The 15,400-nt window shown below is 49.0% G+C and overlaps 3 protein-coding genes across 3 annotated transcripts; 2 read left to right on the forward strand and 1 right to left on the reverse strand.

Moving 5' to 3' along the window:
* Positions 1-532: 532 nt before the first annotated feature.
* EAH_00014460 (patatin-like phospholipase domain-containing protein, putative) lies at positions 533-9,222 on the forward strand (the record flags this gene model as incomplete). Its single annotated transcript, XM_013394254.1, has 7 exons — positions 533-553; positions 677-776; positions 838-1,027; positions 1,317-1,355; positions 1,905-2,038; positions 2,239-3,672; positions 4,250-9,222. 7 exons carry the CDS (start codon positions 533-535, stop codon positions 9,220-9,222), a joined length of 6,891 nt encoding a protein of 2,296 aa, XP_013249708.1.
* Positions 9,223-10,607: 1,385 nt separating this feature from the next.
* Positions 10,608-11,084, reverse strand: EAH_00014470 (elongin c, putative; the record flags this gene model as incomplete). The annotated part of the gene is made up of 1 exon (XM_013394255.1): positions 10,608-11,084. The coding sequence occupies one exon, from the start codon at positions 11,082-11,084 to the stop codon at positions 10,608-10,610; it is 477 nt and encodes a 158-aa protein (XP_013249709.1).
* Positions 11,085-11,420: 336 nt separating this feature from the next.
* Positions 11,421-14,547, forward strand: EAH_00014480 (NOL1/NOP2/sun family domain-containing protein, putative; the record flags this gene model as incomplete). Its single annotated transcript, XM_013394256.1, has 7 exons — positions 11,421-11,466; positions 11,643-11,696; positions 12,942-13,084; positions 13,585-13,809; positions 13,965-14,045; positions 14,159-14,281; positions 14,434-14,547. The coding sequence occupies 7 exons, from the start codon at positions 11,421-11,423 to the stop codon at positions 14,545-14,547; spliced, it is 786 nt and encodes a 261-aa protein (XP_013249710.1).
* Between the last annotated feature and the right edge of the window lie 853 nt (positions 14,548-15,400).

Here is a 15,400-nt window from a genome sequence, read left to right on the forward strand (position 1 = left end):
ACCAATCTGAAATTAATTGGAAAATCGGATTTTTCACGTTTCTAAGTTGCACTGCTTGAGCTGTGCCTACACCTGGAAAAAGCCGTTCAACTGGCTGATCGAATGAGCGCAAAGAACGCCATACCTATGCATGTAAAGCTGCATCTTCTTTTTGAAAAGATATACTGATGTTTTTCCGGCTTTTCATTTCCTGCTTTTTATGGGTAAACGGCGCCCTCTGGCCATTCAAAAACCCCGACGGCTCCATCGCCGTTGCTGTGACTGGCGATCCTTCTGCAGTTGAACGCCGTCGATTTCCCTCAAATTTAGTTTTTAATGACAAATTCGCGCGTACGACTTTGATTAATTGCACCCTTCTGCAACACGCACAGCACGATTAACGTCCATAGGACCCTCCGTTCTCGCCTCTGTCAAGGCGCATGCGTACTTGCAAGACCCGCAAGAAGATGAAGGTTTGAAGCTACAGCTATTCTGACACCGTTTAATTCGTGTTAATTAGAAATTGGGGCAGAAGATAGCACAGCCGGAGAAGATGAACAAGAAGGAAGTGCCGGTGAGGCGAAGAGACGCAGCAAATTAACTATGGCGATGAGTTGATGCAATAACTGCAGCAAACGCTGAAAAAGATGAGCTAAGCAAAGCAGAGGGAGAAGCTCCTGCTTTTGAAGATGTTGAGAGTGGCAAAGACGAAGGCGGCAGCAACCCGGAAAAGCCCTCAGAAGAAGACGCCTCTGCTGAGACTGAGGGAGGCGAGGAGAAGGAAGGGAAAGATACAGGTTTGTGTTAACTGTATAATTTGTTGGGTTGTGCTTGTTTATCAACCCGCCAAATTGACAGATGCTGAATGCATTGAAGAAGAAAAGGAGCTTGACAAGGCGCAAGAGAAAATAAAACACGCTCAAGAAGAACTCAATAAGCTGCAAATACGTGAGAAAGCAAAGGAGGCAGAAGAATTGGAGAAACGCGCGGACACAATGGCAGAAACGGAGGCAGAAGAAGCGGATGACGAAAAACTCAGCGGAGAAGCGTAGAAGCAACAGGAAAAAGAAGAGAAACGCCATTTTGTGTGTGGTGTATGCGTGTGTAGTACAAAGCCTGTGCAGCTCCAGCGACCCATATAGTTAAAAGAATGCCGCAGCCTTCCAGACAAAAGAAACCCTAAACTCTAAACCCCAAACCCTTACTAGAGCCGCAGCCAACACGAGCAGACACAGTCTGCCGTTGCCATCCACACAAGAAGTTTTCATAAATTTAGCATTTTTTAGTATCCTTTAAAATATAGAAGTGTGCTTGGCCTCTGTTTTTACGGTTATTAGGCTGGAATGTGTTTTAAAGGCTGTTACTTGTTATGTTAGGTTCACCTAGTAAGTATTCTTTGAGTATTGCGATAGATATAAAGTGGAAACCTAAGTAGGTTGGCATGGTACGAGATAGCTGTGCAGTACAACTGGTGCCTTATGAATATGCGCTTCTGGTCGAAATTAATCAAGTTCCCTTATTCTAAAACATGATAACATGTTTAAATGCATTAAAATATAATAAAATTGTATTAATACGCTATGCAGTTATTCTTGTCTTCCCTTCCTCACCACTGGGGCAGCCAGTGACTCGGCAGTGGCCTTGAACGCATGCAAGGCATTGCAATCCCTGAAAGGGTTTATTTACGAAGCATTTAATGCCTAAAGTGCAATTTATTTAAAGAAAAAAAGATTATTTTTCGTACATACAGAGGCTCGAGATCAACACACTCATGCACATGTACACAATCAGTTCAAGTTTGATTCATGGCGTGCCCAGACAGCCGAAACCCGTGAGGTTTCGCGGGATATTTTGTGCGTATTTACCTGCTGGAACCTCCTGATATATCATTTTTTAGTTTATTACTGTTATATATTCTTTTTCAGGGATGTTTGGTGGGTTTCTCTTTCATGTTCGGCTTCTTTCCCTGCGCTTCCCGCACTCGGGGGCTCTCAAGATCACCTCGGGTTTCGTCGCGATCCTTCTTTAAATTCGGTGGAACGTCGTTTAATTTTTGTTGGTACGTTTTTCTTTGGCTGTCTATTTCCATTTTTTGTCTTTGTGTTACCTCAAGCCGTTCTTTCCGCACCCCCGGAAGGGGCGCCCCCTCGGCACCGTCTACAGAATCCAGTCCATCAGCCTTCTCTCCGAGACTTCTTCCCATAGAAAACAAATCAGATATCGCTTTACAGCGGCCTTGCAGTGCAAACACACGCACAGACAGACCCAGCAAGACGGGTGTTTCAGCAGCCGGCAGCCTCCGTGGATCGGTTGGTCCCTTTGCATGGTTTCCCATCGAAAGCAGCACGAATAAACAGCTGCTGAGGAGGGTTACTGCAGGCTCTCTTCGACGAGGCGTATTTGCCGCAATTAATGGCGTCATCGGGTCTGTACAGCTGCATGCGCTTGGGAGGCCCCCTACACACGAATCGTTTCATAGGGGCGGCAGGAGTCTGCAGCAGCAGCCACTTTCTCCTCTTTTGAGCTCTCCACCGCATTCGCCTCTCTCAGCTCTTGAAGACCACTCAGTAGAGGAGGACTACAGCGCAAGAGACTGCGCCTTGCAGTCACAGCATGCACAGACAGGAAGAGAGGAGAAGAATGAAACAGACGCGGCAACTGCCACCAAAGAAGGAGTTGAATATGCAGGGTTTACAACGCGTCTCCGGCGAATTCTGTGTACAGTCGCACAGACCATGGGGAGACAAAGAAACAAATCAACCCCTGCGGGTTTAATACGTAGCGAAGAGGGGCCCTTGAAAGCGTCTTTGGGGTTTGTTGAGGCCCCTGCGGCCTCTGCAACTGCACAGACACACGAGGCCTTTTCCTCCTCTTCGCAGGAATCAGCTGTCCATACACCCGAACGTGCTGGCACTAATAACACTCAACAGCCACTGGCGGACGACGAGGCCCCCCTTCCCCCCGTAGCATCAGAAGCTGCAACTGTTATAGCGGAAGGAGGCAACGAAGGCGAAGGCTGCAGCGAAGAAAAAGAATTATATTCTCTTCATGAATACCATAAGACGCAAGCGACACTGAAAAGGCAGAGCAGAGCTTTCAAAAAGTTGCAGGCGAGACAGCAAAGGCCTTCACTCCCCGTGCAACAGGAGGAGCAGCAGGAGCAGCAGCAGGAGCAGCTGCAGCCAATGGCCCCCAACGAAGCTGAAGACGCCGAAGACGCCCCTGTAGGTGTCGCTGCCACTGCTGACGAAACAGCAGCAGAAGCAGCAGCAGCAGGAGCAGCAGCTGCAGAAGAAGCAGCAGAAGCAGCACCTGATGAAGCAAAGCAGGCGGCTTTGAATGAAACCCGAAGTTTTGTGGGCGTCCCTGGGGCGGCGAAACTCGAAGAGGAGATTTTAGAGAAATCAACAGAAATATCAACACCAAAAGATTTAAAGGGGCGCCCAGCGGGGGACTCCACACCCACAGGTGCAGCAGCGACAGCAGCAGCAGCAGCAACAGCACCGGCTCGCCGAGCACTCGCTAACGGCAGCAGGGAGGACGCCCGTCTACAGCAGCAGCAACTGCAGCAGCAACAGCGGGGCACGCCCGCCCGCGGTGCTGTTGCTAGGAATTTATCTGCTGCATCACAGGAAGAAGGGGGCCCTGCGCTTCAAGGGCAAGGCCGGGGTTCGCTTGGTTTGGAGACAGCGGGTAAGATATTGTGCGTCTTTGTTTATTGTTTATATTTTCTGCACTTTTTTGTTTTTCTGCTTCACAACAATAAGCGACGAGCGAGTGTCTCTGTCGTTACACCCTATGGTGTGCATGCTTAGAGCTCAGTATCAGCAACAACAACAATAACAATATGAATACTAATAAGAATAATAAGATTATTATGTTTATTTATCTGCTGGCGGGGCAGTAGATGCAGTAGGTTAGATATAGCACAGCTTGAAGTTATATTGACAGTCAGTGGCATTATTATTTTACTTCGTCGTAATAACGATAAAACTAAAGATGAAATTATTATTATAATTTGCAGCAATAGAATAACAAATTTCGGTGACAGTAACGATAAATTATTATTAAGGCTTATAAGGATCCGCATTAAACTAGAAATATATATATATATATATCTTACAGTAATAAAGACAACATATTATAATACAATATAATATTATTACTCTAGTAAGCTATAATACTATTTTGTAGAGTGCATGCAGTCTCTGAGGCGGGCTATAGATAACTGCAAGCCAACGCACTTTGTGGATCTGTGCATTTGGTGCAGTGCTGCAGCAGCTGCTGCAGGCTCTAAAGGGTTCGCTGCAGCAGCAGACAGTGGCGAGCAACGCCTTAGCAGCTTTTCTTGCAGCAGAGAGCGTTCAAAGGGCAGCACAGCCAACAGCCTGCGTGGTCTTGTCGGGGGGCCCTCCTGAGGCCCCTGCCAGTGGCGCTGCAACAGCAACAACGACCAGCAGCAGCAGCAACAGCAGCAGCAGCAGCAGCAGCTCATGCTTTAGCAGGACTGGGGACTGGGCAGTAGAATATCTGCTTAAGGGGGGCGTCCTTGCTGCACTTAGCCGCATTCTGAGTGACCCAACTCCGAGGCCCTTCTGGCCCCGTTGGCTGCAGCGGGGGCCCCACCCCTCAGCTACGCGGGAACGGCAGAAGGCCCTGCAGCAACTGCAGCAGCTGCAGCTTAATGCGCTGCAGCTGCTGCAGCAGTTAGCCCTCTGGGGCCCCCACGTCGAGCAGCAGATCGCGCACCACCGGGGGCTGCTGGCAGCACTAAGGCGAATTGCTGCAGAGGGGGAGAAGGTGCCCACTGGGTCGGCCGACGTAGCAGCAACAGCAGCAGCAGCAGCAACAACTGCAGCAGCAGCAGATGGTAAGCCAGGTGCAGCCGCAGGACAGAATGCGGGGTTGGGGCCCCCGGGGGCCCCCAAGCCAAACGGCAGCGCCCAGGCGGTGGCGAGTCAAATGCTGCAGTCTGAAGGAGAAAAGTCCTGCGAAGAAGAAATTGAAGAGAAGAAGACAACAAAGGAAGAGCTATCTTCTTTAGGGGGGCCCCCTAAAGCAGTGCAGCAGCAGCAAACATCACGGCCTCCTGCTGCTCCTCCCTGCAGCTCCTCTGCTGCAGCGAAGGGCAGCGAAGAAGATTTAATGTCTCCTTCTGCTGCCAACCGAGAGATGCATGCAACAGCAAACAAACACGTAGGTAGGGAAGAAACCCCAGCAGCAGCAGAGGTAGAAGCACAAGCAGCAGTAGAAGCAGCCGCAGAAGCAGCAGCAGAAGCAGCAGCAGGAGGCATGGAGGCGGCTTTAGCAGCCGAGTCAAAGACAGACGCTTCGTCTCACGGTCGTGCAGGCATGCCTACGTCAGCAGCAGCAGCAGCAGCAGCAGCAGCAGGGACAGCAGCAGCAGCAGCAGCAGCAGCAGCAGCGACAGCAGCGTGCCTTGCTGAGGAGAAGGCAGCGGGGGATCTGCTGCTGCTTCAAGGTACAGCAGAAGGTGTCGCTCGCTCTCTCTTAGAGCGGCTGGAGGCGCGGCGAGCTGAGGGCTTAGAGGGGGGCCCCTTGGTGCTGCAGGAGACACCTGGGGGCCCCGCTGCGGCCGGCTCTCCTTTGAGTATGCTGAAGGCTCGCGTCACTTCTTTCCTCTCCGCCTTTAGCAAGCAAAGAGACGCACACAACTCGGTGCAGCCCCAAGCTTTTGTTGGCGCCCCTCCATGTGGGGCTCCAGCCAATTCCTACACAGCCCAGCAGCAGCGACCTGGTGCTGCTGCTGTTGCTGCTCCTGCTGCTATTGCTGCTGCTGCTGTTCATGAAGGTGCAGCGAATGCAGCGAGAGAGAGAGGGGAAGATAGCGGGTGGGTTGGCACAGTTGAAGGGGAGAAGGAAGTAAAAGAAGACCGAGGGAGTTGGTTTGGCTTAGGGCGATTCATAGCTGCATGCATGGGGTGTATGTACACCGCAGCACGCAGCCCCAGCGGCGTCTACTCCAAACGCCAGCTGAAGCAAAAAGTCTTGTGGGTGCCGCTATGGTTGGGGGGAGTCGGCAGCGGAGGCCTCTGGGCTGCGATTGCTGCTGCTGCAGGGGAGGCGGTGGCCTCGGTTATGAAGGAGAAGGTCGCAGAGCAGCTGCGGCAGCAGCAGCAACAACAGCAGCTGCAGCAGGTGGAGGCCCTGCATACACAAACTGCTGCCAAGCAGCATCGCTGCCAAGGGCTGACTGAGACAGAAATTGAATTGCTGCGGCTGCTGCAGGATTTGCAGCTGGGGGCCCCTGAGGCCGCAGGCGGCCCCAGGTGGGGGCCCTGGGGGGTTTTAGGCATCGCTATTACCGAAGAAGAGACGACTAGCAGAGGCGCCTGCTCCCCTTGTGCCGAAGGAGAGAAGGAGGGGCTCGGCTACAGCAGCTACAGCAGCAGCAGCAGCAGCGAACACCCCCTTGCAGGCGTATTGACAGCTGAGGGGAAGAGGATTCAGTTTGAGCCTCTCTGTTTGCTTACGGGGCCCCCCAGCAGCCATGCTGCAGCGCAGCAGCACGGCACTCGCGTGCTGCTTGCTGCAGCAGCAGACACCCACCGCAGCAGCCAGCTGGGGGCCCTCAAGGCATTGACCCTCCTCGTGCGCCAAGAGGTCCCAGATGTGTTGCACACTGTGGCTGAAGAGCTGCGCAGCAGCAGCAGCAGCAGCAACAGCGACAGCAACAGCAGCGCGTCTGGAATTGGGAGTGGCGGACGGAGTCTCGACGCAGGTTTGGCAGCTGCCGTGAGCGCCCCTTACACCAGCAGCAGCAGCAGCAGCAACAGCGACTCATGCTGGGGTCGTTCGGCTTTCTGGCATTGCGGGGCTGGAGCTTCAGTTAGCGTGGAGCAGCAGCTCCAGGGGGAGGAAGTGCAGCTAGCAGCATTAAATTTTTTGTACGAATTATTTACACGGCAGGAAAAGGTGATGGTGCCTCTGCTTCAGCGCTGTGTATTGCTGCGGGAAGCACTGCAGCAGGTGGTTGCTTGCTGCTCTTCTCAGCTGAGTGCGTCTGCTGCTGCAGGAGGTGCTGATAGGCGCGTTGGTGTTAGGGAAGCCCCTACTACGTATGTCTATGAGGGAGATGAAGAGGGGCGGGGGCCCCTCGTAGGGGTCCCGCAGGGGTTTGAATTGCGTGGAGATGCTCTGGGGCTTCTGCCTCCAGCTGATCGACAGAAGAAAGTTTCTTTGGGTGTTGCAGGGCCTCTACGCTTAGCTTCTGTTGTTTCTGCTGGGGTGTGGGGGCCGGAGAAGTGGCGGCCTCTAAGATCAGGCCAGAGAGGGCTGCGTATATTGGCATTAGATGGAGGAGGCGTTCGAGGTGTATTGACAGTCGCTATATTGAAAGAGATTGCTGCAGCATTAGGCGGCGATCTGAGTTCATCATTTGATATTATCTGCGGCACTTCTACTGGGGGAGTATTGGCAGTATTGCTTGGACTTGAGCGCGCAACAGCAGCAGAACTCGAGGCCCTCTATGATGCATTAATAAGAGAGATATTTGTTAAAGATGCAGCCCCAGTAGCAGGGGCTCGCCTTGTTATGCGTCAGGCATACTATGATGAAACCCTCTGGGAATCTATACTCTTCAGGGCCTTTGGAGAGGCAAGGATGATTGACTTTGCTGCTGACAGCACCGCCCCTAAAGTATTTTGTTTATCAACAAATGTTTCTTCAAACCCAGCTAAACTCGTTGTATGGCGGAACTATAATTATCCAACGACCCCTACAGAAGACTGCACCCAAAGGAAGCAAGAAATGCAGACACAAGGGGGCCCCTCTTCGTGGCATTCGCTGCAGCAGCTGCTGCGGCAGTTGCTGCGGCCTGCTGCTGCTGCTGGCACAGCCACTGCCGGTGCCCCTGCAGCAGCAGCAGCAGCAGCAGCAGCAGCAGCAAGCGGAGGAGGGGGCGGGACATATGAAGGGTCTTGCTGCGTGTTAGTACGAGACGCGCTGCGAGCAACAACAGCAGCACCTGGTTTCTTTAGCGGCAAGAAGGTTGGGGGAGAGACAGTAATTGATGGGGCGCTGCTTGCAAACAATCCAGCAGCAGTAGCTGTTGCAGAGGCCCGTGCGCTGTATCCTGAGGCGCCTATTGAAGTACTTGTAAGTGTAGGCACAGGCCAATGTGCTGCTGAAAGATGCAACGAAAGAATAGGGTGGGAGGCTGTCTTTACTCAGCTTGTAGGTGCTGCTACGAACACCGAAGCTGTGCATCAGCTGCTGCATGATTTGCTGCCTCCTTCTGTCTATTTTCGTTTTAATCCAGTTATTGAAAATGTGTCGATCGACGAAACAGACAAAGACAAATTAGAAGCCCTCAAACGTGCAGCTCAGCTGTACGTACAGCAACCGCACAACAAAGCAGCAATTCAGCGCCTTGTCGGCATACTAAGGCCTCCACAGCCTCTTCATCAGCGCTGCATTCAATTCCTACAAGCCTTAGGTAAACATGCAGCAGAAATGGGGGCCAGCATCAACAGCGGCGCAGCTTCGTTCCTTCAGAGGGCACGCAGCCACCCAACTCTAGCGAGCCCCATCTCCCCCGCTGACTCCGCACTTCTTCGCTTCTTTAAATGCTTTAGGGGAGAAGCACAAGAAACAAACAGCAGCAGCAGCAGCAGCAATAATGGCATGGTGAACAACCAACTACCAGACAGTCAACACGCATCCGCGCGGCCACTTGCTGCTGCTGCTGCGGAAAGCAGCAGCAACAACGACGACAACAATAACAGCGCAGAAGGATGCAGCGGAGCTGCTGCTGCTGCACAAACAGGGGCACCAACAGCAGCAGGAGAATCAGCACGAGAGGCCCTCGCACCAGCTGCTTCTGCAACTGGTGCTGCAGGCACAGCAGCAGCAGGATCTGAAGCAGAAGGAGATGCAGGGGCAGGGTGTGGTGCGGATGCTTCAGCAGCACAGAAGGAGGTTGCTGCTGCTGCAGCAAGCTCTGGTGCTGCTGCTGCAGGCGCAGAGGGGGTGCTGAAGTGGGAGAGCGGGTGGGGCGGTGATGCTGGTAGTCGGCGATCTTTTTTTGCGTGGCTAGCGAACATACCGAAGACCAAAGGCAGCAGAATGCAGCAAAGAAATAATATATTTGATGCACTGGAGCTCCTGGGAAGAAGGCAAATTGCAGCAGCAACAGAAGGAGAAGCAGAAACTCTCGTGCCCCTCACAGGTGTTAGACATGTCTTACAAGGCATCTTCCAGCGTATACAGGGCAACCTATAAACAACTCATTATCATTACTTTGTTACTATTCCTTATTATTATTATTATTATTACTTTTTACTAGTATTATTATTCTTATTGTCGTTGGTGTTGCTGGTATACCCTAACGACAATAATAAAAAGGAATAATAATAAAGTAATAATATGTATTATTACTAATACATATTTAACTTTGTTAATTATTAGTTCATTATTATTAATGATTTATATTATTATTACTTTATTATTACTACTTTTTATAAGTACTATTGTCGTTGATGTTGCTGGTGTTGTTATTAAGTGTAGTATTGCCGCCTATTGCAGCATTCGATTGACTAGATAAGTTATGCCGCTCCACAACAAATTATTATTATGATTATTATTACTAATTATTATTATTATTACCATTATTGTTATTATTATCAATGCAGTCTTCTTCGCAGAACAGCAGACAATTGTCATTTGAGCCATTAAACCCACTGCATATTTTCTCGAGTTTTGCCTCTAAACATCACCGAGTAAAAATAATGCAATTCATAGAGCAAAATAAACAATTGGATTGTAGAATAAAATAGTAAATATTATTTATTTTCAATTATTGTACAATCTGCATGCGTTCACAGATTTAGATTTACTTCCCACCGAAGAGGAGGGCTATCAAAACCCATTTTTTCTGTTTTCTTCTGTATGCCGATCTGCAGCCGTTGATTGTTCTCTTAATAATGATTAATTATGAATCATTATTATTAGCAGTTGTTCTGTTAATAATAATGATTGATCATTAATCATTATTATTAACAGAACAACTGTTTGTTCATAGTTGTTCTACTAATAGCAGTTCTATTAACGGTTGTTGTGTTAATAATAATGATTAATAACTAATTACTATTAGCAAAGCAATCAAACATTGCAGCGAAAAGTGTTCCTCTTATTGCCATTTCCATTAAACATCAATTTTTGCCTGGAGCTGCAACGCATGCGCATGCAAACGGAAGAAAGCAAAGGGAATTCAACTGCCTCTCGTTCATAGCACTTCATTTCTTGTTTTCAATCAAACGTTCAGTTTGCAAAAGTACAAAATTTTGTCTTTCCCCCCTCTGCTTGCATTCTCTGCAACTCCGCAGCTGTTGCGGCTGCAGGAAGAAGAATGAATGAAATCATTTGTCTTGCCTAATTGTAACTGGTAAATGAGATAAACCCTTTAAGTCGCACTGTACATACACTGCGTGAGAAGTGGTGGTGCCCTTTACGCCCAAGGCCGGCAAACCGATCGACCTCGCGAAGGAAGCGGCACACAAAGCATAATAAGAAGTTCTGCTGCTGGTGCAGACGGAGGGCATATAAGCAGCAGCAACAGCAGGCTAAACTATCAGCAGCAGCAGCAGCAGCTTAAACATCTGAAGAGTCTACTTCATCCCTAAGTAGTCCGCAGCAATGAGGAGGTCAACTGCGATTTCAGGTTCAATTTCAAACTCCAAAGGGGCACCCCCCTCCTCCCTCCACTGGTGCCTGCGGCGTAGATACTCAACGGCTTTGCATAGAATATTATAGCGAATGTTCTGCAGCTGAAGCTCTCGTGATCTGCTCTCCGTGAATGTACCGGACAGCATTCGCTTCAGGAGCTCGCACTCTTCTGCTATGTGCAGCGGCACATCTATGGCTTTCCCCTCCATGCTTATCAGGCGAACTGTCTCTGCTGCTGATGCAGACGAAGCAGCGGCAGCAGTAGCATCTTCTCGCTTTTTCTGTGAGGGGGAGGCGGTGGGACCCCCACAGGGACCCTGCGAGGCGCGTGAAAAGCTGCTGCTGCCCTTGCCAGCTGCTGCTCCTTGAGCAGACTCTGCTGACTCTCTTGTTTCCTCTGCGCCTGCTGAAATGGACATTGTGGCGGCAAAAAGCTCCTCAAGACAGGCGGGAGAACTCCGCCTCAGCTGCAGCAGCAGCCCGGGTCTCGCAGCCTCCGTCAGGCACACTTCAGACCCTCTGCAACTCCTCTCCAACAACGAAAGGGAAGATAATCCGCCGTTATGAATTCACCTCACTCGATTTATAGGAAAACAAAGAAGGACAGCATTCATGAGAACCAACAGCCGCAACACGGGAGAGGGTTTATTCAGTGCCAGCCATCGGTAGGGCTGCCATCGGATGGGGAAAAGAAATTATTTACTCTCGTCTTGACTGTAAATATAAACACTAATCTTTGGTTTCTTGAAACTGAAATGCAGAATTTCAATTTGCAACTGAAGGAAAGAAGACATGCAGTCGGTCGGCGCGCGTCAGTCACCGACCGACAGCAGGTGAGGAGGCGAAGAATGAATGGAGTACAAATTCACGTTTCATCGATGTTAAAGCAAATTATCTTCAATGCATTCCGTCATTAAAGCATTTTTTGCAGCGGTTTCACCGCACCTCGAGTAGGCAAAGATCTGGTTTGCATGCAGGTTTCGCCAAAGCGTGGGACTGGCTGGAGCAAGACCCGGAGCTTCGATCTTCAGGTGTGCCTTGTGTAAAGTGCTAAAAAAACAAAAAGCATTATTTAGTTTGTTAATTAGGTTCATGATTTGGACGAATGATGCCTTCCTGAGCCTCTTTTTGCACGGTATTCTGTACAGGAGTGTGAAATATGCAGGAAAACGCGCGATCCTTTTCACACTTTAGTGTTGAAACTCTAATGATTCTTTCCCGTGATTTGTCTTAAAATATGTGGAAAAATAATCTCAGGCAAGAATTGAAGTGTTCATTGGAAGAGCGTGCAGCGAAAAGGTGAAGAACATACCCAAGATGAATGCGTTTCGCGTACGGCATCTTGAGCAAGCACTGCAGTTGTACTACTCTCCTCAATCTACAGGCCATCTTCCTCTTGATTTATTTCTACGTCATTATTACAACTGCAACAAAAGTGTTGGGAGCAACGATAAGAAGTTCATAACTGAACATATCTATCAAATCGTTAAGTGGAAAGGACTCCTCGATCATATCACGCCACCCCCTGCCTCCTGGCCCAGCAGAATACGCACATACTTCGTCTCAGACAGGTGAAGATGCATACTCCATTGGGCTTTCTTATTCCTGCTGTTACTTGACCCCCCAGCGCTTCAATTGTACACTGTCCTACTGCAGCAGCTCCAACAGCGGCGCCAGCCGCTGCAGCAGCTCTTCAAGCTGCATGAGCTCCAGCAGCTGCAGCAGCTACAGCAGCTGCAGCAGCTCCAGTAGCTCCATCAACTCCAGCAGCTGCAGCAACTCCAACAGGTGCAGCAGCTATATCAGTTGCAGCAGCTGCACCTTTGCCTGCAGTGGGTTGCCGACTTGTACGTAATAATCATACGAATGAAACGGATGCATTTGTGCTCGTGTTTGCAGGTGGAAGTTGCAGACACAGAACGAACGGCTGCCTGCGGCTGTACGCACATCATTTCCTGGTGAACTCTTTCAGCGTATTGAAGGTTCTCATGGGACTGCAAAGGCAATTCATATTTGCAATATTTTAAATGAAGAGGCGCCGGTATATCTTCGCACCAACACTTTGAATATTACTCGCGACCGGCTGTACAACTACTTAATAAACAAAGGCAAGTGAATTCGGTTGCCTTCTCTTCTAACCGCGAAAGAACTGGCGGTGCTGCTGAGATAGTTTAATTTGAAAATATTCCAGGGCAAAGAGTATTGTTGTCATTAGTTTGAAGTTAAAGATGCAGTTTATATACTTCTGCAGCTGTTCTTTACGCCGTGTTTCATAGGCGTCGCTGTAGAGAAGAGCCCCAACTCCCCCTTAGCTTTGGTGCTTCCTCACCGCCAACGCCTGGGCGATCTACCGGAGTTTCTCCGCGGATATTTCGAAATTCAAGATGAAGCCAGTCAATTGGCAGCTCTCAAGGTGCAGGTGGGTCCGCAGGGCTTGCGAACATAGCGAGCTCTTCATCATGAGCAGTTGCAATAGCAAGAAAAAACACGTCGTATCGACTCTGCCTTGAATTAACTGCACTTAACTAATTTATTAAGATATTCAAGACTCACCAGGCTGCACTTCTCCTGTTTTATAGATGCTCGTTTTTGAATTAAGTTTATACGAATGCAAATTGCTGAAACATCTGAACTTCGATTTCAAAATCCAGTAGAAGAAACCGTACGCGGTTTGAGCTTGTTGTATGCTGTGCGGGCCTTTGGAGTCAGCATTCTCTGCATTTTTATGAACTAGTTTTCGAAATAGAAATAAATTTTGCAATAGATTTGTATATATTTTTAATATCGCAAGTATTCTATGCAAGAGAAGCTGCCGCCCACTTTGAAACGGTAACAGAAAGCGTTAAAAAAGCGCTCAGAAAGCTGACGATTTTGAATGTTCGTCGTCGATGTGTTTTGCGCAATATATTTCCTTTTCAGGTAAAGCCGGGAGATAAAGTTTTTGATTATTGTGCTGGCAGCGGCGGCAAGACGCTGGCGTTTGGCCCTCAGATGCAGAATAAGGGAAAAATATATCTGCATGATGTGAGGGAGAGGATGCTGCAGGAAGCGAAGAAAAGACTGAAAAGAGCAGGCATCACAAACTACACCATCGTGCAGCCTGAAAGCCCCATTCTACCCAAACTTGCAGGAGTAATGGATTGGGTGAGTATTATTCGCATATTCACAATTCACTAGCTCAAACGAATAGGCCGTTGCAGTTTGCATCTTGTTTTCAACAGTTTGCATTATTGTTTGCTGCATCTCGTAGACTTAAAAGCATGCCTCGAGTGCAGATTCGCGCCGCTCTTTTTGTTCAGGTCGTCTGCGATGTGCCGTGCAGCGGCACCGGCGCTCTGCGGCGGAGTCCAGAGATGAAGTGGAAATACAACGACGAGAAGGTGAGGCTGCAGAGACGCATGCATGCTGCGTCCAGTTCATGCGGAATATTGCGCATTCTGTTTGAATACAAAAGGCATTCAAAGACAACAAGGGGTTGTTCGCGTGCATGCAGCTCATGGATTTCATTGCGCTCCAGCGTCACATCTTCAGCAGCGCCTTGCAATATGTGAAGCCAAAAACCGGCAAAATCGTTTACATTACCTGCAGCATCTTAGATGAGGAGAACGTTCATCAGGTAGGCCTCAATCTCCTTCGATTTATCTCGACCGTTACGGGCACCTCAGCGCACCGGATTCCGTCTTGCGCACAATAAATAATTGAAAGCAATACGCGTGCGTGCGTGGTCGTCTGCGCTTTGCCTGTTCTTCTTCTCTGCTGGAACTACAGGCCAAGTTCTTCTGCCAGCAACACGGACTTGTCCTGACGGAGCCTCCATTTCATTCGCTGCCGACATCAAGGGGAATGGACGGATTTTTTTGTGCAACTTTCGCTCGCCCGTGATAGTGAAGGGCATTTTTTTTAAGATAACTGAAGGGGTGCCGCCCCAGTATTTAAAAACTGAATGAAGCCTCGAAGTTGAGAGGTTCAGTTGCTGCTGTCATTGCAACTGTCTTAGGGGGGCAAGGTGCTCTGTTTTGTATTTGTTTGTCCTCTTCTTTCTTTCCCCCTCAGACTTGAATACAGTTAAGGCAGTAAACGAATAAAATTTTGCCTACACTAGTCTAAAGGAAACGGATAAGTTTTAGCGCTATTATTTTCAGTTTGCCGCTGCCTGCAGCTGCAGATGCAGAGGTGCCTGTACACCGCAGGGAAAGCTGCTACAACCTTGGTGCGAATGCAGACATGTCAGTGTAAAATCTTGAGTAATTTCGCCTTTCTAATTCAGCCTTTTTGTTGAATATATTTATATTGTCTGAAACGCATTCACAAAAATGGTGAAGCCGGCGAAGCAAAGTTCGGAAGAAAAGCTGCATGCATTTCACAAACTTCTTTTGGATTCCGATTCGTTTTTCGGGTCGAAGGAAATGGAGAAACTCGCAGAAAAAGCGGGTTATAGAAGCATGCAAGCCAAAGGTAAGCACTTATTTCATTATTCTTCTCTTCCAAGTTTTTTGTCTTCAATTAAATCAAATCGCTGCCACCAAAGATGCGGTCAAGATGCTGCTTGATGAAAATCTCGTGCAGACGGACAAAGTCGCCGCCTCTTCAGTTTTTTGGTACTGCGCTTCTGTGGCTTTTTTTGTTTTTGTTTAAAAGATATCAAAAGGCATAAATCACGATAAACGTTTTATTACAGGACCCTAAAAAGCCAGACGTTCGCACAGCAAGACGCGGACCTAACAGCTCTGCGGTC

The sequence above is a fragment of the Eimeria acervulina genome, genomic scaffold, assembly GCF_000499425.1.
Source record: "Eimeria acervulina Houghton genomic scaffold, Eah_scaff85, whole genome shotgun sequence".
Taxonomy (NCBI): Eukaryota; Apicomplexa; class Conoidasida; order Eucoccidiorida; family Eimeriidae; genus Eimeria; species Eimeria acervulina.